Here is a 25,666-nt window from a genome sequence, read left to right as displayed (position 1 = left end):
AAATTTCCAAACTTTTTATTCGATGACTTTCAAGCGATATAAAACCCGTAGAGAAGGCTGAAGAGACGATTGTAAAAAGACTTGCACTGGATTGTCTCAGATGTAAATGTACAACGTAAATACAGTCGACCCTATTATTGCTCCTCGCTCTTACCAGACCGGTGATCGATTCCATGCCATCCGGATTAAAATTTACGATGACCGATTCAATCACTGAATTGCGATGCGCCTGTGACGAAGCCCTTCCGAAAACGATTTATCTTAAAGAGTGCCTAGTTTGTCATATCCATCCTCAATCCATCGACTCCGATTCCCGATAGATTCGGATCCTGTCCTGACCGCAGATCGATTCCTCGCATCCCGGGACGAGCCGTCGCTGAATGAATGCTTCTCCGGTGATGAGAAGGAGAGCGAGAGAAGTTTGATTGCATCTTCTGCGTTCTTCGCCTCCTGTGTTCATAATTGTCTCATATGAGCGCTCTTCGATGATTTCATCCGATTTTTCCAACAGTGATATGACTCACTCAGGATATATTGACTTACGTCAATAAGCTCAGTATACAGGGGGGCGACCCTGTTCCATCGCCGACGGTGACTGGCCCGTGGCGGCAGCCGCCATTTGCTCTCGAGGAGCTTTACGGCCGAAGCCGATGACAGCATAAAAGACACCAGCCATGAGGACCAGTCCGGACCCGAAGATAGTATTGAGATTGGTGCTAATCAGAAGAGGGACGAGGCCGATGGTGATCAGGAGTATGGCTTTGAAAAAAGGCGTGTTGTTCTGCTTCTCGAGCCACTCCCTGGGCTTCTGAGAGAAGGCAACGTAAGCGAAGAGGAAAGGAGCTTCGATGAGGAGAACGATGCAGCCTCCGCCGGCTTCGAGGCCTCCGGCTAGAACAGATTTTCCGTAGAGTACGAGGATGCTCACGAAACATCCGAGAATCCCGAGGACGATACTCACTGAAATATTGAAATAAAATTAGGATTTCGGTCCTACTCGACCACACGAGAGTAACTTGAGCTCGGAATTAGATTCAAGAAGCGCACCTCAAAGGATAGGACAGCCGGTCTATCCCTCCTCAGCTGAGCTACCCATCATTATGATAACCCTATCTCTGCATGACTCGGAGTCGGCTGATATAAGACTCGCCTCATCGAACTCATGACTATGGATACCTACTCAAGCGATCGATCTTGATAGAATTCCTTGGAGTTGTCTCGAAGGAGTCTCCTCGATCCTGCCCACTAACTGTTTGCCCGTTCGGATCACCAGGGTAATGAAACCAGCCCAGAAGAGGGAAGGTACTTACGAACTCCTCCGATCGTAGCGAGGACACGGGCTCCGTATCTGAGGTACCACGGGACGCTGTCGGTAGCGTTCATCTCCTCCGCGTTGGGAAGAGCTTCCCTCGGCACTTTCTTCATGAAATCAGCGTTCATGATGAGTTGCTGGAAAGATTCGCAACTTCAGTTCTCGTCCTCGCTGAATTCCTCTCGTGCTAATCTCGGTCGAGTCATTCAGCCCCTCCGAAAGAGACACTGCGGATCCGCTCCAGTATCCGAACGACTCGCATTGCTGAACACAGCAAGTTATACGGACGTCGGATGCTCTACGGGCGAGCTCCTAGCCTGCGCACTCCTACTTTAGGCCGCCGCTAAAATCGATGCCATCATGAGTCATCTCACTCAGCACCGGAGCGACAGCGATGCGTGATTATCAGATCTTGTTGTTCCCTGCCAATCGTGGCTGGAAATAACACAAGAGCCGACAGCACTACTGATGATTACTCTTACACAGCGATTTCCTCTGTGGATGCACGACGCTCCGACCGTACCGGCATGTCATGAGACAACGCCAGCCTCTACGATCCTATCCGCCACGTCTTGTGGGCAGGCAGACCGCGAACGTGGGTCGCGAACAACAATTGACATTGTGCCGCTCGGATCACCACGCTGAGGAGGAGTGTTACCGACCACAATATGGGACTTTTGCGGTCCGAGCTCTGTACTCTCGCTGGAATCACAGATTCACTCGTCCATTCCACAGGTGCTTGTCCATGCTCGATATGTAACAGAACAACGAGAACTCGGCGAGATTCTAATTCGAAATGACGCGAAACTCTTCATTCGAAACTTCAACAAAATCGGCATTGTTAGCGATTGCTCTCCGTCGATTTCCGGAAATGCACCGAGTGGGCTGAACGCTACGCCTTCCTATTTTGTCACGATTTCTCGAGAGTTTCCGCTCAGGGAAGAAAATCTTTCCCGAACTTCGCGAAACTAGGATACCTCTCATCATACCTGAATGGGTTCGAGTGAGAGTTGTCGAAGAGAACAATGACACCGCACGGAGGGCTAAACCGAGAAAGTTAGATTTGACGTCGGGTCAGCGGCTCGCCTGCTGCTTCGAAATTCCTCTACGGTGTGAGCAATGACGACTGCCGCTAGACGGTGGGACGGACCTCCTTACATCAAAACATTGTCCATCCGCAACGTTTTCAGAGGGAGAGGAGGATTCTGATATAAATATTTATTACGTTCCTGAAATTATCGGCCCGATAACGCCCCATAATTGATTTTTGAGCGAAGCGAGATATGTCGCCGGGTAGGAACATACGCTGCGAAGGAGCTTCCTAGCTCTGCCATTTCAAGTCTCCCCGCGCGGCCGTCTGCACTGTTTAGATGTAAAGTACTTGTAACTCGACAAGTGAGGATGCTAGCGTGTGTGGGGTTCGGCAAGTGCGCCGGCGCGTCCTGGAACGATCTCTCGGACGAATTCAAGTGCGTGGGGAGGGATCCGGGGGGAACCGCGACATGAACCTGTCTCGAATCCCGACGTGAGGCATTTGCCGACGGAGAGATGCTGATGATCTTTGCTGAAAAGTATGGAAACGGGCGACCTCTCCCGGTACGTCCTACTCCCGTTCGGAGGGCCCTCCAGAAATCGCGTGGATCGCGTAACTTAGCTCGGGACTCCGTCGGATCAGTCTAGACTCCATATTCTAGATCATACGTTCGCAAGGAGCGGAGTTCAGGAATGGGCCGGGTACCCCTCGTGGAAAGCTCCCGGGGTTCTCGCGTTCATTCCCAATCGTTTAGCTTTGGTTCGTCCCCGGTGGTAATTCGGAAGGATGCCATCGAGCAGGGCTTCGAGAGTGACTCAACGGGCCTTCCATGAAAAACGGTCGAATTCCAAATATGAAACAACAATTACTTCCCCGAAGATTTTTTTTGATCATAGGTCTGCCTGTCTCGCATTCACCACGGTGTTCCAGTCGTAAAATTGCGCCAAGCAGGCAAATTTACATATTCCTCGTGTCGGACAATTGAATCCACCAGCTGACTCCCATGCTGAGTGGTACGAGGATGATGTGTCGATCTCGCCTCTGATGTCGTCGCGCCACCGCCGGCAGCGATAACAGAGAGCGGCAGATCTTCCAAGAATCCAGCCTCCCCCTCCTGATTGACTATCATCGACCGAGGTCCCATTTTGGTCGACGAAATCGAGCTCCCGATCCAATACAGACGGGCTTTGTAACTGGACATTTCATTCTCATCATGATCACCGGGAGACTTTAGCATCGGGACAGCGTACGGTTACGCACCAGGTGACACTGGATCCGTGGACTGTGTCCGTGTGGCTTTCGAATTTTGCGGTCCCGATTTGTGTCTTCTCCCGATCGGTCGCCACTTTGCTCGCCGGTAGGGGAGATCATCGTATCTAGGTTTGAACGCGGGTGGAGCGTCTTCGCAGTACTCATGCTCGAGCCGATGCATCCCTGTATTGCTCTCATTTTGAGAATTCCCTGAGAACCCGAATTACAACAAGCATTTTGCGTTTTGAGGACATTTCAGGACCGAAATTGTCGCAATTGGTCCACGTGATCGAACGACAAGTCGTATTCGCAGCAGGCTCACTCCGCTTAACCCTCTAGAAACGAAAACAGGCTTCCGTCGGATAGAGAGTGCGGAATGGCGCGGTCCGTCTGTTTTGCGGCTTGATTCCTCCTTTTCTACGGCGCCATATTGCTGGGCTGTAGCACGTGGCGATTTCTCCGTGAAAATCGGTGAAAATCGCGGTGAATTCCATCAGACGACACCTAGGAGGAGTGCATAATGGCGAAGACTAAGGTGCCACCCTCCACGAAGGGCGCCGACAAGACTGTTGCTGGCAGAATCCAGAAAGACAAGGAGAAGAACTCCATGCGAGACATCAAAATCCGCAAACTCTGTCTTAACATTTGCGTCGGAGAATCTGGAGATAGGCTCACCCGTGCCGCCAAGGTGTTAGAACAGCTCACCGGACAGAACCCCGTCTTCTCGAAAGCTCGCTACACGGTCCGATCTTTCGGTATCCGACGTAACGAAAAAATCGCTGTCCACTGTACGGTGCGTGGCGTGAAAGCCGAGGAAATCCTCGAGAAAGGTCTCAAAGTCCGAGAATACGAACTCCGCAAGGACATGTTCTCCGACACAGGTGAGACGAATAGCAGTTTGCCTATCCTCCGAGGAGGCTACAAGCACCAAAAAGCATTGCACACTCGGTTCTTCACGCATGCTGTCCACACGAGCGAGGTGTCCTGACATCCTTGCCATTCGAACTACATATTGAGAACGCTCGGCCCGTGTAATTTCATGCTCCTCCGATCGAACGAAACCCATTCTTCGCGACAGTCCCAGGCCGGGTATTTCTGACCACGCTTAACGAGGAAAAGTTTTGCAGGCAACTTTGGTTTCGGTATCCAGGAGCACATCGATCTTGGAATCAAGTACGATCCTTCGATCGGTATCTACGGTCTTGATTTCTTCGTTGTCCTCGGCCGTGCCGGATACAACGTTCCTCACCGGAGGAAGAAGACTGGAAAAGTTGGAATCCAGCACCGACTCACGAAAGAAGAATCGATCAAGTGGTTCCAACAGAAGTACGACGGAATCATCCTGCCCCCCAAGAAGAAGTAAACTCGATCGTTGCTTCGATAAAATAAGGACGTTCTGTCGCACGAGCGAGTTTTCTTTCTCCTTTCTGGCATCTATGTGTGGAACGACGCCTCTCAGTTCGACAGAACTTCAGCGGGATGGAACCCGAGCACGCCGCTCCGGGGAAAATCGTGCTCCGGGTCGTCTATCTCTAGTCCCCGATGCTCCTTGACGGTCTCGTGAGCGAGCTCCACTCAGCGTGATCCACTGCTCCAACCGCGATTGTTTGCCCCCTCCTCCAATGCTCCCCGTAGCCACGAGAGCCAACGGAAGTTGAATCGCTATCTGATCTGATTTCGTAGATCGAGATTCAAATGGATCATTGCTCCATTAGGCTGCACGCTGGCATCCATCGTGAGGAGGAGACGAAGTCGACGGAGCTCCTCGCGGACGTTTCCGGGAACTTTTGTGCGAGATTCCGGTGCCCTCGACGTGCCGGGGTCCCTTGGAAGCAAGGATCTAGTCGCGGAAAAGTCGATCTCTGAACAGCTCCATTCCATGAGGATAATTTTTATTTTCTCGGAGGTGCATGTGACACTACAAGCTCGGTACGGTGTCGATGGTTTCGATTCCACCATCTGATGTCCAACAGAAACCATAGAAAATTTGGCCGGCGATATTCCTCCGGGGGAATTCATTCTTTCACTGCGTAGCCCTCCGTCGTCGATCGAAGAATGTACCACATGTGTCCGACTGATTGTTTCGTGTGGCTCATCTGCGAAAAAGCGAGGCTTTTACTATCCCGCTCATTATGCGCGAGCTTATTAGTAGGCTCAATCGGTCGGCTCCGAGACTCTGTACACCATAACGAAGAATGTGAGAGGAGTATAGAAATCACCTCGAATCCGTTCGCCTCAATCTGACGGTGCGTCTGACGATTCAAATTGCATCCATCGAAAACGATCTTCCAGAAAGGGTTCGCTATAATCTGCAGCAAATAACGTTTCCAGGATACTTGGCAAGCTTGATGCTCGAAAAAGTAGAATCTGCCCCCCTGCGAAGAAATACGATGGAGATTAAGATCTGGACTTTCGACGATCCGCTGCTCATCGAGGATGATTTGTCCTCGCATCTTTTCGATTTAGGGAAAATCCCCCCGCTCACCTTCACCAGCACTCTCTTGACTTCTTTGAGACTCTTGTCGAGATCCTTCACCGAGCACAAGACGAGAGTGGCAACGACAGCGTCAACGGATTCGGTCGAGATGTCTCGCAGATCCTCAGCGAAGCCTCGGATGACTTTGACGAAATTTCTGTGCGATTTTTGCAGCTGAATGAGTTGATCAACGAAGTAGGGATTCGGTTCGACACCGATAACTCGGCTGTCTGTTGATTGGACAACTCGTTACGATCTCCATCCTCTTTCTCTTCCCTCCTCCGGCGAATGGCCGGAACTTTAGGCAAACCGAACGAATCGAACAAGTCCTGGGAGAGCGCATACACTCACTTGCTGGGTAGAAATCCAAATTGACGCCGGGTCCCATACCGATTTCCAGTATTCGGAGGGACTCGTCATTGTGCGAATGGGGATCCAGGGTTTCCTGAGAGGCGAGCTCTTCCCTCATGTGTTCACGGTATGCTCGCAGCGCCAGGTTGACATCTGACCGAACACGGAAAACGATTCTTGTCTGCTTCGTAGAAACCCATAGGATCCCATTGTATGGTTGACAATCGTGCAAACCAAGGCGCAAGAAACTACAAAGAATATCAATACGTCTGTAGCTCACCTTTGAGTAGATAAGTGTTGTATATGTACGCGAAAAAGCGATCAAGCCCGTCTTTGACGGGATCACGCAGGACCAAGTATCCGAAAACAGCCGCTGTCGGTATAAGAATCATTCTTCGATTTTCAATCACGGAGGTTCGGATCGCCGGTAGTTGCTGCAGGAAGCGTGCGAAGTTGACCTCAACTGCCATCATCAGAGTTCTCTGCAAGGCATTGGTTCGTTTCAACGAAAGACCCGGCGACATTTGACGTCCCTCGCTCCTTCACAAGACGTCTCAGAGCGCGACCATGCGATCAGAGGGAAGCTCACATGTCACCAAATCCTCTCACGCCGGGAGCTCTCTCGAAAAAATGGCTATCGAGTAAGCAATTCAAGACTGGACTATCCAAAAGTATCGAGGTGTACGAGAAGCGGAGAAATCCACCATACTGAGCAGTCGATTCTCAATCGAACGGCTCCAGGGAGGATGACAAGGTACCCAAGTGATCGAGATACACTCTCCAGGAAACTTTAATCTTTCAAATTCTCAGAGCTCTCGACGGGCCATCAAGTTGTCTCTAGGGGTCGATAACAGTCTTAATATGCGATGACTGTCATGAGAGAATAATGAAAGTCTTGTTTGCTGTGTCTCCCGGAAGACGCCTGCGCCTCCGACAGGTGGCTGTCAATAAAGCAAGGGTTAGCGGCAAGAAGGGGGCGCGCTCTCGCCGCTCCGATACATCGATTTTATCGAAGAGATACACGGGCTCGAAATCTGTCTCGGCGCATATGTATGAAATAAAACCTTCGCTCACCGGTTGAAATGGAATGAGGTATATCAGCTGAAACTCGCATCACTGGCTTGTGATTCTCCCGATAATTATGATATTGCCGAGCATGTGCTCGCATCGGATTTCAGAGACGACGAAGGCTCTGTGTATACTCACACGTTTCCTCAGAACACTTACTTAAAGTGGAGTTTCGGCTTCCAGTCCTTCCAATATCTGACGGCACTACGGCTGCGGCACTTTGGAACGAGCTCAGCCGCGCATAGAAGCTTCGTCCACAGGGGCTGACTGTGAGCGCACCGAAATCGCCTCAAGATCGTGGGGGCCGGATCGTTCGTCGCAAATGTCCCCTTGATTTGAATTCCGGTGCTACGAATTCAAGCTAATCAAATGTTGATCTTGACCATTCTCTGCATTGAAGCTCATGCTGAGAGACACGAAAACTGGTTTCTAGTGCTCTCATCGTCTAGGCTCCCCGACTTATTCCTCGTGGCTAAACCCTGGAATCTAGAACATCGAATCCCTCAGAACGGGTGTGATCTGACACACGAGCACGGGTCCCTCAACGAAGTTCTATTTATTTCCCCTCCATTATCCAGGAATGCTTCCCTTCAAACAACCCTTGGTTGTTCACGACCCTTCGCAGGCGTAATCTGAAAAAGAGATTTCTGTCCGTCGTGTGTTCCCCATACACACCGGAACGGCCGAAGCGATCGCCGCGGGAATCCAGGGACTGGTTTTCGGGAGCTGTCGGGTGAAAAAATATTCGAGCGCTCCAGCCGCCGAAAATCAAACACTCGGAAAAATGGAAATTCGCAAAATACCCCGAGAGCTGGTCCGATCCCTGAGAGAATCTGGCGATTGATTCTTGGCCGCTCTCGCTCTGGAAGGTCATTAGGGGTTGCCGTCATCGAGCGATGGTGTCTTCCACCCATGAATCTCGATATGGTGGCCGTGGTAGATCATAGATCCCCGGAGTGCATGTGGAGAGGAAATTCCTTACCGGGCTGCAGGAAAAGGGGAAAACAGGAAAGCGGGAAAAGGGGAGAGCGAGAGAGTGGCAAGGCGGGAGACCGAGACGTGGATTATTGATCTCCCGGGCAGCTGCCAAGTGACCAAGCCCGTTTGGCGCCTGGAGCAGAGGACAGAAATGCGTCCCCTCCTCCTTCCTCCGCTCTCTCTGGACTATGATTCCGTTCAACGCATAGACACGGAGAAACGGCAGGAACCACGTCGTGAGCGGGAGGCAGAGAGCGAATTTTTTTTGGAGAAATCGCGTTACATTCTTACGGACCTAGTGGGAAAGACTCTTGATGTTTTGAATGGGGGCAGTTCCACCGTTACTCTCTTATGTGAATGCCGGAATGCTCTGTATCGAAACCAACCCGAAGCTCGAGTGTCAGCGCGTAGATAGTGGGGACAGAAATCTTCGTGTTGCGCCCCCTCGGAATCGGCGCCCGGGGCACGAGACCTGGTTCTCTCCTCCCCCCCTGGATACGCCACTGTTGCAGGGTGTTGTATGAGGAATGAAAACGAGAACACGAGGAAGCGGGAAAACTTCGACGCGGGGAAACGAGGAAGCGGGAAAAGGAGGACGCCGGAGAACGGGGAAGCGGTGAACAAGGAAAAAGGTTGAGGAATACGAGTCCACGGCGAAGTTGGAAAGAGCGGGGACACGAAACCGGGGAAGCAGGAGAATGGAAAAACAAAGAAGTTGTCATGGGGAACACGGTGGGGAAAAGGGAAGAGGAGCAGGAGGAAAACGAGAAATGATTATCACGAGCGAAGGAGGAATGCCGGATAACACACTGACAGCCAGCCGACTCATCGCAAGCGCCTCCGGAGCGAGTGCACCAAGAGCAAGCGGACGGAAGCGGTGACTCGGTGTACAGAGCAGGAAAAACCGAGAAGGGGTGCCGGCGCCTGTCCCGAAGGGTTTCCGGGCAAAGGTCCCGGAGACGTCGAATGATCATTCTATGCAGTCTTAAGATTCTATGCAGTCTCTATCAGGTCTCGTTCGGAACAGCGACAGACGAATCATTATCTTGAGTAGTACCAATCGTTCTCCACGGCAGAGAACCGTGTAGCATATATGTATTTCATTCACTTCCGATCCCGAGACTCCATCGATGGGGTCCCGAAGCCGATTTCATGGCTAAGAGGGGGTCTCGAGGGACAGAAAGGCTGCGAAACCCTGCGTACGAAGCTTCATTTCTGCATATTCGTCGGCCAGTCAGACGTGCTCTAGCTCTGCAGAGAGACTTCTTCGGAAGTCATCCTGCTCGGACAAATTATCTTTTCACAACATATCCCTCCGTCCCCGCTTGGCAGACATACCAGCTGGCTCCGGCATTAAGTTTGGCGTGGTCCATCTGCAAAGGACCATAGGATTAGGTCGCATGCGTCGCGTCCACAACCCCCGCGACCCCTCGAGAAAGTACGAAGTGTACATATTTCAAGACGGGTCTCTCAGGCTCTAGTCTATCCGATAACATCGACTCCGCGATTCCCGTCTCGGATCAAAAACGGAAGGTCACCTCGAATCCATTGGCCTCTATTTGTCGGTGGATTTGTCGATGCAAATTGCATCCATCAAAAACGATCCTCCAGAGGGGATTTGCTACGATTTGCAGCAAGTAGCGTCTCCATGACTTAGGACAGGCCTGGTGCTCGAAGAAGTAGAATCTGCCTCCCTGTATCAGAGCTTTGATTCAATGATGTTCTTCAAGCATCATTCTTACGTTCAACAGCATTGACCGAATAATTCGAGGTACAGAAAGGTTACTGGAAGCTCGACCCACCTTAACCAAAACCCGCTTGACTTCCTTGATGCTTTTGTCGAGATCCGACACCGAGCATAAGACCAGAGTGCTGACCACGGCATCAATCGATTCACTAGGGATGTCTCTGAGATCCTCGGCGGAACCGTGTATGACTTTTACGAGGTTTGGGTGCGACTCCTGCAGCTTGAGCAGCCTGTCGACGAAGTAGGGATTCGGCTCCACGGCGACGATCCTGCTGTCTGGTGAAAGGTAATTCATGATTATTGCAGTGTGCTCTATGCTTCAGATACTTCGTGATTCCCGGTGGCGCTGCGGTCACAGGTGCGGCCGCAGGCGGGGCGGCATTACTGACCCTTCGGGTAGAAGTCCAGACTGGACCCTGGCCCCATTCCAATCTCCAGTATGCTCAGGGGCTCATTATCATGGGAATGCGGGCTTTGAGCCTTCTGCGAAGCTAGCTGATCTCCCAGGAATTCTCGAAAAGGTTGGAGCACCAAGTTGACATCTGATACGGAGAGAGAAATCGTTTGACAAGGTTTTCCGAGCTTGATTCTGGCTGTTCCGAAATCTCCATAGCTCTTGGCGGGCGATGCCTCCGCACGGACTGGGGTAGCGAAAACAGATTTCGTGTAGAACTCTTCGAGTGAATTCTGTAAAACGCACCTTCGAGGAGCCAGTCGCTGTAAAAGTGAGCGAAAAAACGGTGGAGAGCATTCTTGGCTGGATCGCGCAGAACTAAGTATCCAACGATCGCCGCTGCTGGAACAAGAACCATCTTCCGATTCTCCACCAAAGCCGTCCGCAGCTCCGGAAGCTGGCGTAGGAGCCGGGCAAAGTTGATTTCTGCCGTCATTTTCGTTCACGAATCCACCTGTTTCGAAAATGCTTAAAATTGATTGGTGGCACATCACGAGACTTTTCCCACCCGATACACTCCAGCAAAATTACAACTTGTATTTATCCACAGCTTTCTCCCAGGCTCGACGATTTGCGGTGCCGAGTCGGGATTCTGATGCAGAGTATCGAATCAGCAGATCTCCCGTCTGACCTATGCAGGAAGAATACGAATCTGGACATGGGACGAGACGTGTCGTCCGAAAAAGGGTAAGGCTCGAATGTTCAGCCGCTTTCGTTTTTCGGTCAGGTATTCTGCTCCCTGATTGATGCCCCACAGTGATGATAGCGCAGAGTTCCCGGAGCGGAGGATGGAGGCCTTGCTGGCTTCCTAGGAAAATCACGAGTGATTTCCAAAGAGAGCTATCCGGGAACCGAGTCCTGGATCGATAACTAATAATCGATCATACATAGTTGAAGTGCACCGAGACAGGAATAGGCTCATCTGCTTATACGCGATCTTGCAAATATACTGGAGAGCATGACTATTCTCTGGATCGCGGGACCGGCAACAAGAGATGCCAGGCTCGACCACCGATCCAATCGCAATGATGGAGCCACCCACGTTGACCGGCAGCCGGGAGGCCCCGCCACGTATGGGCCGAGCTGGCAGAAGAACCGAATAGTTGGTCGGGCAAATGGCTCGTCCGCTCTGAGAGCGCCAGACGAGATTCTGACTGCGTGATTGGGCCGTGAGGACGTTACTTGGGAGCGGGATCCAGGGAGTGTCCGAGTGAGACGGTATGGACCGATGTCGGAGCTCCAAAAATCCATTCTCACAGAGCATTGTAGACTCCCTACGGGTAAGTCTTCTCCAGAGTGAGAGTGATGTGTGTAGATTCTCTGGAGAGTCTGGGGTGCCCGGAAGGCTCACAACTCACGTCGGTTTTCCAGACCGGGCTACGGGGAAAAGAGCCCCGGCTGTGTGACATCTGATGTCAGAGCATCTCGGATGTTACATTGTCGGTACTTTACCTCCAGTTCACAGGTCGCCAATTGAAATCCGCTGATACGAACCGGCGATACGGTGCGAGCTCCGTCGCGCATAGAAGCCTCGGGACTAGAATAGAAGCCCTCATAGATCCACTAATCCTCCTCTCCGGAAAGGGTCAGTGGAATCAAGATTCATTGTCCGCCAGAGGATTCTTACCGAGTCCTGGTGTCTCGATTCAATGTCCAGTCTGGCGGTATTCTCACCCGGCGCATCTCGGGAATCAGGACGGCACGTGGTGCGGGTTCAACGCTGACATGCTGACCGACTCGATTCGGGGACATAGATTTCAGGAGATGGAAGAAGGGGACTCTTGCATGCACATATCCGGTGAATCGATTCTCGCATATCGCCAAACGACTAGTGAATCGACTTTCTTCCGTCCTTGAGCACTTTCAGAAGCATGCATATGAGGAAAGGCCCCGAATAAGGCTCAGGCGAGAGCGATGAAGGACCTATGTACATTCGAGCAGATTGTGACTCGTCGAAGGGGGGGATATATTTTGGAGCCCAATCACTTGTTGTTAGCTTCATGGGTCATTTCGATGATTCAACCCTCAATCCGTCCCGCTTACCTCGAGCTCCGATTATTGTAGGGGCTCTGCTTCAACAAAAGAAAATTAAGGGCGGTCCTTAGCAATTCAGCTCTACAGATCGGAGTTTAGTGAGTCGGCCGCTGGCAGTCGCGCTCACAAGCGGAGAATCCTTTCCCGGGGAAACGATGCATTCCAAGAGAGATGAAGACATGCTTGGTCCCGCTGTGCGAAGAGAAGTCAACGCCTGAAAGATACAAAAATCTCGGTAAATTCTAGCCGTCGACCCCCGAGGCATTTCATAGCGCCGTCCGCGAGCTCCGAAAGTTTAGCATAGTCCAGAAAGTGGACTTTGAGCACACACGTATTATTCTCAACATCGACATCGAATTAGACTGCGATACAGATGAACAAGAAGAAGCTCTTTGGGTGCAGGTGTCGGAGGGGGAAGAACATCCCAAGGACATGAGTACAGGACCGGGACACGATTGTAGCCAAGCCGTACATATGGTCGCGGTCGTAACGAATCGTCCTTGGCCAGTGGCGTACCCAGGGGGGGCCAAGGAAGTTCTTTTTGCGTAATGCAGGAGTACAGGGTACTTCATCATTTTGGATCTCTGGCCCCCCGAAAACCTAGTCTGGCCCCCCCCAAAAAAAATCCTGGGAACGCCCCTGTCCTTGGCATTGGGCGTCACTTAGTTTCACTTCTCGACGCGTACCCATGGGTAATGCGCTCGGAAAAACTCGGTTTGGGTCAACCTGTTCGGATTGTGGAGCTCGTCCGGGGGGAAACCGAATACTACAGTAAAACCTCATTAAAATGGACTCGAAGGGACCGGCCGGAACGTTCGGGAATGTGGGAAGTCCGTTTCATTAGAAGATGGGTGCTCAATCGGAATAGAACTTGTAAGTCATCGGGAACACTGCGGCAGCCTTTCTAACGATGCACACGCATACGAGAAACCCTGAAAATCGTCCAATAGGCTATCTTTTCCGAGTTTCCTAATCGCGAGAATAGATCCCTCATAACCGATTCGATCAGTTTGGGAGGAGATTGGACTGGGGCCTGGAAATCAGTCCCTTTTAGCCGGAAGTCCGTTATTGGGTCAGCTTCTCTGGTAGTCCTTTTCCAGCTCGTCAGATCGAATAGAACATTCCTTTTCCATCGACTTCCGGAGCATTCGTTCAGACAGTCGGTTCTCACGCCGGAGGCCCCACATCGGAACCAGCCTTTCGGCGAATAGCTCCGTGCATTGGTCACGATGGTCGACAGCCTCCCAAGGTCAGCAGGAATACGGGAGCAGGTTTACAGAAGTTGATAGAGATGCGAAGTCCGCAAGTCCGGGCAGGTTAGGCGCTTGTTAGAATGGAATCTTCCTCCCTGGAATCGTGGAACATTCTATAAGCTCAGGAGTGGACGCCATCATTTCGAGATTCAACAGCTCTAGCTCGGAAATGCTCCAGATCCTCTCCTCTCGACTTAATCTTTCATTTTGCTCTTTGGTCCATGAATCTCGTCAGACTTTCTCAAAAGTCGCCAAACTTCTGCGACGCTCTTGTGCCAGTCGGATACCAAGCACAGAACCTGAGTTCTGATGTCGCCTGAATTGTCACGAAGTTCTCTCAAGTCTTCGGTCCTCGCATCGACCCTAGTAAAGGTCACGGATGGGGGATCGGTTCTTTTTTCTGCGAGTCTACTCACGAAGCAAGGATTCGCCCCCGGACCGATAGCGACCACAGACTCTGCGAAAATGCTTGAGATCTTCTAGGTAGAGCGGTATCCATGCAGGTTGGAGGATAGGTACCCTCTTTTCGCGCCTCGAAGCGTACAGCGATATCTCCAGCAAGATCTTCCAATTTATGCTTTGTCGTGCGACTACCATTCTCGAAGTGTACTGGGAGCCGGGTCCGATTCCCACCTCCGGAGGCCGCGTTCTAGTGCCGTTCGCATCCGTCTCCCCGAGCTACTCCGGGCAAGCAGCAATACTGCTTTTGAAATCATGGAACATCTTCTCCATTCCTGGGAGGTTCGCGGAAGCGTAGACATCTGCGAACGTCTTCATCATAAGGTCCCCGATAGGACCTCTGAGGATCATAGAGACGGCTGTTCCCGCGCATGTCATGCTGGTCTAGGGTCGATATTCTCGGATGAAGAGCGAGAGGTTTCAGGGCTCACGGGAGATGCTAGTCGGTATTTGGCCTACATCGCACGATATCGTTTCGGAAATCATGATCTGTGAACTTCGTTGATCGTCGACCTCAATCGGGACGCAGTCCGGAACTCAGCGGTCGAATTCCCGATAGAGACGTGGTTGGGATTGGTACAGCAATCCATGGGAGAGATGAACAAGCCCCTTGCCGAGAACGAATCAGTGTCGAACTATTGCGACGATCCATAAATAGTATGATTGATCACTTTTCACCTATAAAAAAATTCCATCAGGCCCAGGTTCCAATGATGACCATGAGGAGTATTTTTTTCAATAATGATTTGAATCGAGCGAGCAGTCCTGCGCACGTCTCCCTTCCATACGCTTCCGGTTCTGTGCTGCGAAATTGCGCCCCCGTTTCGGTCGGTTCCTCGACTCCAGATCATCATCGGAGAGAAGAGCCCAGGAGGAAGGCGGGAAGAATATGTCGAGGGGAATGGGCGGCGCGGCGATCGGAGCGAAGTAATCCGAATACCGACCATCATTGTCGCTGAGATCTTCGGGGTGGTGACCCTACAGCGCTGAATCCTTCAGAGCCTTTACGGGAGTCGCGCAAGTTTCGGGGTGGAGTTGGACGCGACTGCATGGAGCACGGACAATGAAGTCGCGTCCTCGAGGCGCCTCCTGCAACATGCTTCGGGTTCTCGAAAGGAAACGTACCAGAAGGCGAGTCGTCCATCCCCAGAGAAGCCATCGCCCTCCGCTAGAAAGAAATCGCTTGAGTCAGAACCGCCGATGGGAACTTGGAGGTGATGTGGGATCTGGGCGAATAAGCTCGCCGTCATTTCGACCGACCTTTACCCACGGTCTTCTTGTGAAAAAGATAGGATGAGGGCTGACGCAGGGTCAATGCCGGCATACTTCACGCTCTACAGAGCATCGTGCGGGACTTTTTGATGTTCCCGTAGTTGACCATGAGTGAGCTTCAATAGTCATGTAGCGGAGCGAACCGGACTCCAGTCAAGAGGCTAGTGTGAGATCAAGAAGGAGCCAGCGGCGATGATCCATCCTGAGATGAAGTCTGCGGAAAGCACGAGGATCAGAAGAGGCATCACTATCTCGATGTAAAAATTCCGCCCTGGAGCTCTGTCGTGTCATGGCTTCCTATGACCCGGATCTCCGTCCCAGCGATGTACTCTCGGAGATTCCCGATCATATGACGTCATCCTCCATCTTTTCGAACTTGGGAGCAAGACGAGCTCGTCGGATTGTATCTGACAATAAGGCTCGAAAGCCCGGGAAGTGACATCGGCTAGAATTTGGCGAGCTTGCTGGAGCCGTTGAACGGCAGCCTGACTAAACGTTGCGTATGGCGTGGGTGTTGGTGGACAGATTCCGTGAATCCTCCAATCGCAGCCCCCTTCCAATGGAACCCCCTCTCCAACAGAGACTCCCTTCCGATAGGAGCCCCTCTCTACTAGGAGACCCCTGACTGCCGAACTCGGCTGGGGAAAAGCTGACGTGATAGAATCTGGACTGCGGCGCCCAAGAATTTCCTCCCAGACCGGGAACACGCTCTCCCCCAGAAATCCATCGTCACTTTTCCGGAGCAAGATTTCTCTTGGAACATTAAGAGCCCCCCTCCAATAGTAGCCCCTCTCCAATAAAAGCGCCTCGCCAGAGGTATTTGAAAAAATAGAAGCCCGGGTCACTTTTGGAGGATTCACGGTGTATCCGATCCGATAGGCATCGTGGAAAGTGCTCGGAGATCCTGCGGAGATTTATCCCGTGAAGTCAGCAACCTCTGCCACTCTCACGACGTCACGAGCGTCAGAGAGAGTCCCTCAGTTCCGAAAACTCTCAAGAGTGCGAATCGGGTCACTTCGAATCAACGATACTCCTATGTGCTACTCCCTATCGGGCTATTCACCCTTGGGACCATCGTTTATTCTCCGCGCGGTGTGTCAGAGTTCGCCTCCGTGACCATGTAGCTAGGCTTCTATCGCCAGCACCGATCGCCCCATCAAATCCTCTGGAACATTCGCCGGCAATTATAACCGTGGATACGCGATGTCTTTGAAGTATTTTGTGGAAAACTGATCCCTTTGCTCTCGGTATCGCTTATTTTCGGATTCCCAGACGATAAGACTCCGCTACGCCATCGAAAATTCTCCGGTTTTTGTCACGTGACTCCGGACGCGCGAGGAGAACCTCTCTGCGTCTCGAGAAGTTTCGACATTCGCGCAGAGCAATCAGTTCGCGTGCCGGCAGCCGTCGCTGATTCTTTAGATTGTCCGCTATTCTCTTCCCAAGCAAATGTAAGTTCCCTGTTTGAGACCGTCTGGTGTAGAATAATCTTCTGCTCGGAAGGAAGAGACGAAATCTCCGAATTTTTCCCGAAACTCATACTCACACGTGGTGCGCTAGGGGTCAGAGATAGCCGGTCTCGAACTTTCGGTTCATAGTGCCGTGGGAGATCGCTCCACAGTGAAGACCAGGTCCACTTGGTCATCGCGCGAGAGTCTCGTCACGAGCGAACTGATCAAAATTCCGGGAAGGCAAACTTTCCCGAGCCTGCCGGCACGGCATGGACGCTATCGCGCGAGGCACTCGCGCCGATGATAGCAGTTCCAGGATTCTCTCAAAGCTAACTGATGGTCGTAATTCGTCTCGTTACAGAGTTCAAGATGTACAGACTCCTCCGTCCTGTGTGTCGCCAAGCTCTGGCTGTAGCCCGTTCCCACAACATGGGGTCCCGTTATTTGGCCACAACATCCCAGATGTGCAACGCCAAAGATATCAAATTCGGCGGAGAAGTCCGAGCTCTCATGCTCCAGGGAGTTGATATTCTTGCCGATGCAGTGGCCGTCACCATGGGGCCCAAGGGTCGCAACGTGATTCTCGAACAATCCTGGGGCGGACCCAAGATCACGAAGGACGGTGTGACCGTGGCGAAAGGTGAGTTCGGCTCGTCCTACCGGAGCCGGCGGCCGTCCGTCGGGAAGCCGGAGCACGTGTACATCGTTGGAAAATTTCTTGCAGTAGACGTGACTGAAGTCGAACTCACTGATTCCCGTTATTCGTAGGCATCGAGTTGAAGGACAAGTTCCAGAACATCGGTGCTAAACTCGTGCAAGACGTGGCCAACAACACCAACGAGGAGGCTGGAGACGGAACGACGACAGCAACGATCCTTGCCCGCGCGATCGCTCGCGAGGGCTTCAACCAAATTTCGAAAGGAGCCAACCCCATCGAAATTCGTCGTGGCGTGATGCTCGCCGTCGATACGTGTCTCGAGGAGCTGAAGAAACTCAGCAAGCCCGTGACCACCCCCGAGGAAATCGCTCAGGTCGCCACGATCTCGGCCAACGGAGACGTTGCCGTCGGAACTTTGATCTCGGACGCGATGAAGAAAGTCGGTCGCGACGGAGTCATCACCGTCAAGGACGGCAAGACGCTCGTCGATGAGCTCGAAGTAATCGAAGGCATGAAGTTCGATCGGGGCTACATCTCTCCGTACTTCATCAACACCGCCAAGGGTGCGAAGGTCCAATTCGAGGACGCTCTCATCCTGTTCTCGGAGAAGAAGATCTCGAGCGCCCAGCAGCTGATTCCCGCTCTCGAGATGGCGAACCAAGCCCGTCGTCCGTTGATCATCGTCGCTGAGGACGTGGACGGGGAAGCTCTCTCGATGCTCGTCCTCAACCGACTCAAGGTCGGACTCCAGGTCGCTGCCGTCAAGGCGCCAGGTTTCGGTGACAACCGGAAGAACACGCTGCACGACATGGCAATCGCGTCGGGAGGCATCGTTTTCGGAGACGAGGCCAATCTCGTCAAGCTCGAAGACATTCAAATGGGAGACTTCGGCCAGGTCGGTGAGGTCACCATCACCAAGGACGACACCCTGTTCCTCAAGGGCAAAGGCCAGAAAGCCGATATCGATCGCCGAGTGAATCAGATCAAGGACGAAATCGAAATTTCGACCTCTGAGTACGAGAAGGAGAAGTTCAGCGAGCGTCTCGCTCGCCTGTCGAGCGGAGTCGCTCTCCTGAAGGTCGGTGGCAGCTCGGAAGTGGAGGTCAACGAGAAGAAGGACCGAGTCAACGATGCGCTCTGCGCCACAAGGGCCGCCGTCGAAGAGGGGATCGTTCCCGGAGGTGGAACCGCCCTCATTCGATGCCTTCCCGCTCTCGAGAGCATGAAGTGCGACACCCAGGAACAGAGAATGGGCGTGGACATCGTCAAGAAAGCTCTCCGCATGCCCGCCACCCAGATCGCCAGCAACGCCGGCGTCGACGCCTCGGTCATCGTGAACAAGATCATCGAGTCCAAGGAGCGTGACTTCGGCTACGACGCTGCGAACGACAAGTTCGTGGATATGATCAAGTCCGGCATCATCGATCCCACGAAGGTAGTGAGGACCGCTCTCACGGACGCTTCCGGCGTGGCGTCTCTGCTCACGACCGCTGAGGCTGTCATCGTGGAATTGCCAAAGGACGAGAAGGAAAGCGCTGGAGGAATGGGCGGCATGGGAGGCATGGGAGGAATGGGAGGAATGGGCGGTATGATGTGAGCGTCGCGCTGGTAGACCTCTCCCGAAGACTAGAATTTATATACATATATGCAAGTTGTATCATAGGCGTGTTCATCATTTTTTGGTACTCCAAGAGAGAAACATCGGACGAATAGACAAGCATTATTGAACAAACCACGGGCATTCAAGAAGCTCTGTACAAACAAAGGCTCATCGATTAGTACCATGGAAATGCCCGGATGCATCATTATTATTATTAGAGAATAAATCCCTCATACTTTATTCGAGAGTCTGGTCATTCGATAGGATTCTTGCTCTGATTCTCTATCCTGACCAAACAGGCATGCGGCTGATGCAACCATTCCCGAATCGATTCTGAAACACGTGTTCTAGAACCACGCGTTTGTCTCCGCTCGAAATTACGTTCGTGCGTCTGTCGTTGGGCTACTCGGGGAAGTTGAGAGGGCCCCTCGACAGATAGACGCCTTGTTCGAGATGCTTCGGGAACCGGTACGCATATAAGGGACGAAACATGTTTGTACGGCAGCTGCTTCTCTTCTCGTTGTCTCTAGAACATCAGCGCAGGGAGGCTCAGTCTTTCACCGTCTGTACACCCGGCAGATATCCCGGAGAGGACGCGTCATGCTTTCTAAAGGGAAGACTCGGACTTTGAATTTGCTTTCGAACCAGTGGGGTCTGATGATTAATGGGGCCCGGAGTTTCCCCTTCCCCTTCCCGAGACGGAATCCCGCGAGAATAAAGCCCTCCCGCCCCCTCCCCCGTCAGCTGGAATGCGAGGCTCCGAACGGGCACGAACAGGGAAAAGTCAAATTTGTAGAAATTTACGGTGGAAATTTATTCAATGTGTATTCCTTTGTCTGTGAGGTGTGTGTTTTCAATTTACAGTACGCATCATCCTTGACGAGACATTGATTTATTCGCTTTCCGCTTCCTACGAAAGATAAGGGACGAACTAACGCTTCATTTTAATACTCTCGGGGAACTAATCCTGCCATTTGGCGAGGATGTCAGAGTCTCGGAAAATGAAGAGCTCTTTCTTGTCGACTTCGATCTTCTGTCCACCGTACTCGGGCAGGACGACTTTGTCGCCTGCCTTGACCGAGACCGGAATCCTCTGGCCGTCCTTCGAGTATCCTCCGTCACCGACCGCAACGACGGTGGCCGTTTGAACTTTGTTCTGACTCTGCTCCGGTAGAAGAATTCCTCCCTTTGACTTGACTTCGGGAGCGAACCTCTCCACGAGGATGCGGTCAAGGAGCGGAATCAGACGACGTCCAGCAGCGGCCATTTCTGCATGGGATAATCAGATTAGACCCAATGATCTTGTGGAGTTCCCAGCCAGCATATAGTAATTTCGCCTGAGGGCCGTGATTTCGAACGCCGACGGCCGACGGTGAACACATGCCGCGCTCAAAGTTCAGATATATGTACTTGAGGCCGAATTCATCAAAGTTGTCCCGAGGAATCACGGGATTTCCTCGGAAAATCTGCAGCCTCAGAGATGTCTCAGTTCTAGAAATCCGATGTGGAGTCTTGAGTTATCAGTTACCGGCATCTCACGACATGTTCGAGAAGTTTCGCGCAGACATAGTGATGCCGGTGGAATCCGAACGCGCTCTTCCGTCGCGCAACGGAGTCTGCAGCGGGGCAAATTCTTCTCTCGAGGCTACAAGGCCTCCAGATCCGTCCTCAGACGATGGAAATACTCGGATCTTGCGAACACTCACCTATTCTCCGTGAATTCGTTACCTCGGTCACAACGTGCGCGGAGAGTGGATGCGATAGTAGTTTCTATAGCGATCGCTGTGAAGAGAAGGCTCCGCGTAGAAGCCTCACCGGATGAGGGGGAAGAGCGGGAAAATTTAAAAAGAGTCAGCCTCCGCGCACACGGCTCCCTCAGAATCGGGGAGCGCTTGGGGAGCCCGATATCTGTACTATGATATCGTAGAAATCTTGGAGTGAAGATTGCTCATGCGGTGATCATGGGAAAACATACTCAGATCCCGTAGGATCGAGTCCTCGCATAAAACAGAATCGAGAATTCAGTTTCCCGCCTCCCTCGAGGGCTGAGGGGGAAAGTATTCAGTCTCCCAAGCAGGACCGGCCTTCCGGCCTCATTTGAGCTGCGATAACCCCCACTCAAGGATCCCAATCGTGCAGTGGGCGGGGAAAGATCACCGCTTTCCAGAGATCGGAGAGTATGGATTCATCTCGTTTAGTTGAAAGCGAAAAGTACTTGTGCTTCTTTTCACGGGTTTACTCCCAGGGCATCGAGGCTTCCGTTGATCGGTATGAGTGGAAGACTATAAGCTAATAAAAGTGTGGGACGGACTCCGGTGAGCACTCCAAACTCGATCGGATTACCGTGGGGATGACGATCGAGGACTTGTGTCCTCGGTCACTCATCCTTGAACAGCTCGGAATGACTCGGAGCCTCTCGATGACGGGGGCATAGCGGAGCTGGGTACGGCAGATCCCGATCATGGGGAAGGGCTTGTTGACACGGGGAAACGCCGCCCCGCAGGAGCCGATAGAGAGGTCCCGGAATCCCTGGTGGGAACTCGACCGGTGGGAGCACAATTCTTCCAGACTGTACGTGATGACTCCCCTGCCTGAATGATCCACGGCGCCGAAATATGGCGTATGAAAGTACCAAATTGCCATTTGAACGGAAGTGGAGCTCGTTGGTCGCTTGCCAACGATCGATAGTTCCAGCCCGACGGGCTCTCAAAGCGTAACCTACTCATTCAAGTGGGAGGCTTTCCTTCTCTCAGCCCTCACATAAACCAGATCGAGAGCCGAAACGACAAGCCGCGGCTGTTCGGGCTACATCAGAGTCACAGTGTTTGACAAAAACTTTTCAAATAAGAAGGGTGAGTAGACTCTGAGAATATCAGGCAGAGCTCATTTCGCTTCAGAAATGTTCCCACAGAAGGGCAATGTTATTCCCTCTACATTATTGCGCGGTCCTTCTCCGTGTTCCAGCAAATGGATGGTCCGGTCATTCAAGACCCGCTCCCGAACGTGAGAGCCACAGTGGGCGAACCGCTGCGGCTAGAGACCCGCGTCGCAGGCCACAACCTGGAAATCAAATGGCTTCACAACAGTGCTCCCTTGAACGAAGCTAGTGGAATTCGAGTGCGTGACCGAAGAAGGATCCTTCGTCCTATGAATCTTGACAACGATCACATCTGGAAACTCAGCGAACTGACAATCGTCGTCGCTCTACTAACATCGGACTGGTCTGTTTTCAGTTAATTCGAATTGATTCTCGAGGCGTAGTCGCTATCGAGATTCCGGACTTCCAGCCTCATCTAAAGGGTATATACACAATGTCGGCGAGGAACCCCGGAGGCCAGGTATACACATCGTGTGAAGTACACGTCGCTTGAATCGGTCATTCGTTGTTTTGACACCTGCGCCGTCCGTGTTTATCGAGCGAGAGGGGCACGGGTACTCGCCCTCGGAATAAATCATCTCATATCAGAACACTGGCGTGTTGTCACTGATTGAGCCAATGTCCCATCGGATAAATCAAAATTATCCCATGAGGGTCTCAAACCGTATTCTGCAGTTTCGGGGTCGAACCCATTCTCAGGAAGATTTTTCGTATCTCCTACTCCCGTAGCAGACCGCCAAAGCTCGTCGAGCTCAAGCTCTCGGGGCGATTTGGGAGGTTCGGAGCAGAAAACTTCTGTAAGCCCTGCGCGAAGCCACCCGACGCGCTCGAACCAAACCGGAAACGGGACTCTCATATTCTCGCGGTACCTCGAGAGAAATAGCACTCAGTTCGGAGATCACTTTCCTTTCAGCAGGTGGACGGTCACGGAGACGAGTGATCGATAAGTGCCGGTTTTGAATTTATTTCTAGTCCAGGAATCTTGAGCTTCGCCGATATCTGTGAGCTGGCTCCGTGAAATCGTGGCTTGAATCATTCGTGTCTCGGTCCGGAGTGGGTTTGGAAACACATCAGAGGGGTAGGGGGCGATTTCGCGAATACGTCGCCATTCTCTATCAGCGCGGAACTGATGCCGAACAGAGCTCACCCCGGAGCTCCGTGGAATAATCTCATCGGGCCGACATGATGGACACCAGAATTCTCGAAGCCAGGATAGGACTTCGAACCGGTAGTACATGATACCCTTCGACTGAAGAGGATTTCGGCAGCAACCCATGCTCACTCGTCTGCGCAGACCCTGTGTCAAAGTTCTCGGAGACTTCCGTTTCATTCGGATTGCTACACTCCGGAAATAACTCGTAGAGACGGACATCCAAGACAATCTCCAACGAAGCGTCCACGCTGAAATTGAATAGGATGCAGCTCATTGTTGCAAGTTGGACAAAATATCTGCATCGCCCACAAGGTATCCAGCGGACTTCTCAGTTAGAGACGGTGGGGCTATCCCGGACAGTGCAAGCGAAGAGGAGTTCATAGACAGTCCGGGGATTTCGGTGCATACAAGGGCCTCCCGATCTCACTCGACGATTCCCGAACGCAGCAAGAGCTAACGACGCATTATATCAATGATTATTATCCACAACCGTTTCTTGGTTTTCGCGATTAGCTTCGGGCGCGCAGAGGGTGTACCCCACGAATGATCCCGTCTACATTGTTAGGGACATGCGCGAAACAATGACGATATTCACCGATTTCAGTTCGAGCGCCCGATAAGCTGTAAGCAGTTGAATACATACCAAGCCCTCGACCAAGGAAGCTATCCACGAATTTCTTCTCTTTTATTTCCTACCGGGTCTCCCCGATTCTGGATTGAGGCCTGAGGACAATGCGTCGATCCGAATCCTACCTGCCTAAGTTGGTGAGGCTCACGAAACTCATGTGGTTGAAAGGCGCAGCTTCTTCGAGAAGCCTGGCTGAAAATAAGGCAAGGAATTCACCGGACGCAGCTCTGCTCAAGCTCTGCGATGGAATGTCATGATACTGAGCACTTCGTTCAGAATCCCGCACCATGGAGCGCCACGGAAGCCTCACAAATTGATAGGACAGGATCGACCTTTCACGAGCCTCTGGGGATTCGGCGGCGACAAAACAAGGAAATGTCAACCGAGTTATTCTTCCGTCGAGGGGCCATTTTTAGCAGAGGTCGCTTGAGTAAATTATGTCGGAGCGTCCGTCATCAAATCTCGACGTATTTACGCGAGTGATTTACAGCCTGGAGCATAGTGACCCTGCAAGGCTCAATTCGATCAAAAGTAAACTCCGAAGTGAGTAGCTATGATTCTTGAGACTCTCCACGGCGCGATAAGGCTAAGGAAAGCCGCCCACCCGTGTGCTCTTCGGGGCCGGTCGTGGAGCTGGTCGATGACTTCGGAATGATACAGGTTCACTGCAAAGATGGGATGTGAGAGCCGTTCCACGCTCAGTTTGATATTTGCTCGAGCTCAAAAGCCATCGAACCTGGTGACATTTTAGGCATCTCAACTTTCCCGTCCTTCGCTGAGAGTTCTCACGAAACGGCAGCGCGGCGTAAATTCGATTTTGGGTCTTCTCGGAAGCGCGAACTGAAGCAGTCAAGTTTCGCGTCGGAATTGATGCGGGGGCTACCATTACTGATAGCTTCACCGTTTGCTTGCATAGATATTCATGATCCATGACTGCCCTATCGGCGGTAGCCTGCCGGAGGAAATCGGGTATGAATTGGGCGACGAGCTCATAAAATAATTTTGCGAACGTCTCCTTGGAGGGCCAACATAATTCGATCGTCACGTTGGGAAATTCTCGCGGAGGATTTGGATTCAGAGCGAGGAACGCAAGCGTCGGCGGAATCGATGATATGCCGACCGGAGGAAAGTCGAGGGAGAGATATGAACGCACAATATATGGAGCCAAGATAACGAATGGCTTTCACGCAAGAATCATGTTGACGAGACACGTCGCATGTTTCAGGACGTGCATATCTCGCCAATATCGAGTGCCTCGAACCGGGCGGTCGGCTCATCATTATGGGCATCACCATGATTCTGCATCTGCTGAGCCTCGGCAGGCTTACCTGGAGCGACAGGGGAGTCCCTGGAACGAATCATCGATTATGGCCGGGCTTCCGCAATTATCTAGGTCTCCCGAAGAGAAACTTGGACTGCGAGCCTTGACTACGTCTTCCCGTATCCTGTGTCGCACCTTAGAACCGAGACTTCCCGGGAAAGGTACTCCACAAGCTTCGCATGAGTCAAACTCGAAAGAGAGAGAGAGAGAAATCGACCGCCATATACTGGATGTAGGTCCGGGAAAACTTCTTTACTTTTTCATGATACTTTGGGATACAATAGCGATC

General features: G+C 52.1%; 5 protein-coding genes across 7 annotated transcripts; 2 read left to right on the top strand and 3 right to left on the bottom strand.

Annotated features, from left to right (window-relative positions):
* LOC100897292 (calcium channel flower) lies at window positions 1-2,445 on the bottom strand. Of its 2 annotated transcripts, XM_018638469.1 has the most exons (4): window positions 2,302-2,445; window positions 1,311-1,449; window positions 544-960; window positions 1-450 (listed from the first exon to the last, which is right to left on the bottom strand). In XM_018638469.1, the coding sequence occupies exons 2-3, from the start codon at window positions 1,438-1,440 to the stop codon at window positions 554-556; spliced, it is 537 nt and encodes a 178-aa protein (XP_018493985.1). In that variant the 5' UTR covers window positions 1,441-1,449; window positions 2,302-2,445; the 3' UTR covers window positions 1-450; window positions 544-553. The 2 variants fall into 2 exon arrangements, with proteins under 2 accessions (XP_018493985.1, XP_003740655.1); XM_003740607.1 differs by having other exon boundaries at window positions 1-960.
* Window positions 2,446-4,013: 1,568 nt separating this feature from the next.
* On the top strand, window positions 4,014-5,003 carry RpL11 (ribosomal protein L11). The gene is made up of 2 exons (XM_003740606.2): window positions 4,014-4,477; window positions 4,724-5,003. Exons 1-2 carry the CDS (start codon window positions 4,117-4,119, stop codon window positions 4,957-4,959), a joined length of 597 nt encoding a protein of 198 aa, XP_003740654.1. The 5' UTR covers window positions 4,014-4,116; the 3' UTR covers window positions 4,960-5,003.
* A 461-nt stretch (window positions 5,004-5,464) lies between these two features.
* LOC100899743 (uncharacterized) lies at window positions 5,465-12,194 on the bottom strand. The gene is made up of 11 exons (XM_003740624.2): window positions 12,123-12,194; window positions 10,917-11,124; window positions 10,606-10,758; window positions 10,272-10,492; window positions 10,008-10,163; window positions 9,765-9,842; window positions 6,704-6,905; window positions 6,424-6,576; window positions 6,082-6,302; window positions 5,816-5,971; window positions 5,465-5,692 (listed from the first exon to the last, which is right to left on the bottom strand). Exons 2-11 carry the CDS (start codon window positions 11,104-11,106, stop codon window positions 5,612-5,614), a joined length of 1,611 nt encoding a protein of 536 aa, XP_003740672.2. The 5' UTR covers window positions 11,107-11,124; window positions 12,123-12,194; the 3' UTR covers window positions 5,465-5,611.
* A 4,842-nt stretch (window positions 12,195-17,036) lies between these two features.
* On the top strand, window positions 17,037-19,631 carry LOC100909112 (heat shock protein 60A). Its single transcript, XM_003740604.2, has 3 exons — window positions 17,037-17,139; window positions 17,501-17,779; window positions 17,908-19,631. The coding sequence occupies exons 2-3, from the start codon at window positions 17,509-17,511 to the stop codon at window positions 19,392-19,394; spliced, it is 1,758 nt and encodes a 585-aa protein (XP_003740652.1). The 5' UTR covers window positions 17,037-17,139; window positions 17,501-17,508; the 3' UTR covers window positions 19,395-19,631.
* A 555-nt stretch (window positions 19,632-20,186) lies between these two features.
* Window positions 20,187-21,181, bottom strand: LOC100908966 (10 kDa heat shock protein, mitochondrial). 2 transcript variants are annotated; one of them, XM_018638464.1, is made up of 2 exons: window positions 21,104-21,181; window positions 20,187-20,666 (listed from the first exon to the last, which is right to left on the bottom strand). In XM_018638464.1, exon 2 carries the CDS (start codon window positions 20,662-20,664, stop codon window positions 20,359-20,361), a length of 306 nt encoding a protein of 101 aa, XP_018493980.1. In that variant the 5' UTR covers window positions 20,665-20,666; window positions 21,104-21,181; the 3' UTR covers window positions 20,187-20,358. The 2 variants fall into 2 exon arrangements, with proteins under 2 accessions (XP_018493980.1, XP_018493979.1); XM_018638463.1 differs by lacking the exon at window positions 21,104-21,181 and adding an exon at window positions 20,808-20,929.
* Between the last annotated feature and the right edge of the window lie 4,485 nt (window positions 21,182-25,666).

The sequence above is a fragment of the Galendromus occidentalis genome, unplaced genomic scaffold, assembly GCF_000255335.2.
Source record: "Galendromus occidentalis unplaced genomic scaffold, Mocc_1.1 scf7180000077073, whole genome shotgun sequence".
In the NCBI taxonomy this organism is placed as follows: Eukaryota; Metazoa; Arthropoda; class Arachnida; order Mesostigmata; family Phytoseiidae; genus Galendromus; species Galendromus occidentalis.
Note: the sequence above shows the minus strand (reverse complement) of the source record. Positions and strands in the feature narration are given on the sequence as shown.

Coding starts and splice junctions, on each gene's coding strand:
- LOC100897292 (XM_003740607.1), bottom strand. CDS start 1,440: ATGAACGCTGATTTCATGAAGAAAGTGCCGAGGGAAGCTCTTCCCAAC. Junction 961..1,310: donor CGCTACGATCGGAGGAGTTC/GTAAGTACCTTC, acceptor TCAATATTTCAG/TGAGTATCGTCCTCGGGATT.
- RpL11 (XM_003740606.2), top strand. CDS start 4,117: ATGGCGAAGACTAAGGTGCCACCCTCCACGAAGGGCGCCGACAAGACT. Junction 4,478..4,723: donor GGACATGTTCTCCGACACAG/GTGAGACGAATA, acceptor AAAGTTTTGCAG/GCAACTTTGGTTTCGGTATC.
- LOC100899743 (XM_003740624.2), bottom strand. CDS start 11,106: ATGACGGCAGAAATCAACTTTGCCCGGCTCCTACGCCAGCTTCCGGAG. Junction 10,759..10,916: donor CAGCGACTGGCTCCTCGAAG/GTGCGTTTTACA, acceptor TCTCCGTATCAG/ATGTCAACTTGGTGCTCCAA. Junction 6,303..6,423: donor TTTGGATTTCTACCCAGCAA/GTGAGTGTATGC, acceptor TCCAATCAACAG/ACAGCCGAGTTATCGGTGTC.
- LOC100909112 (XM_003740604.2), top strand. CDS start 17,509: ATGTACAGACTCCTCCGTCCTGTGTGTCGCCAAGCTCTGGCTGTAGCC. Junction 17,780..17,907: donor CGGTGTGACCGTGGCGAAAG/GTGAGTTCGGCT, acceptor CGTTATTCGTAG/GCATCGAGTTGAAGGACAAG.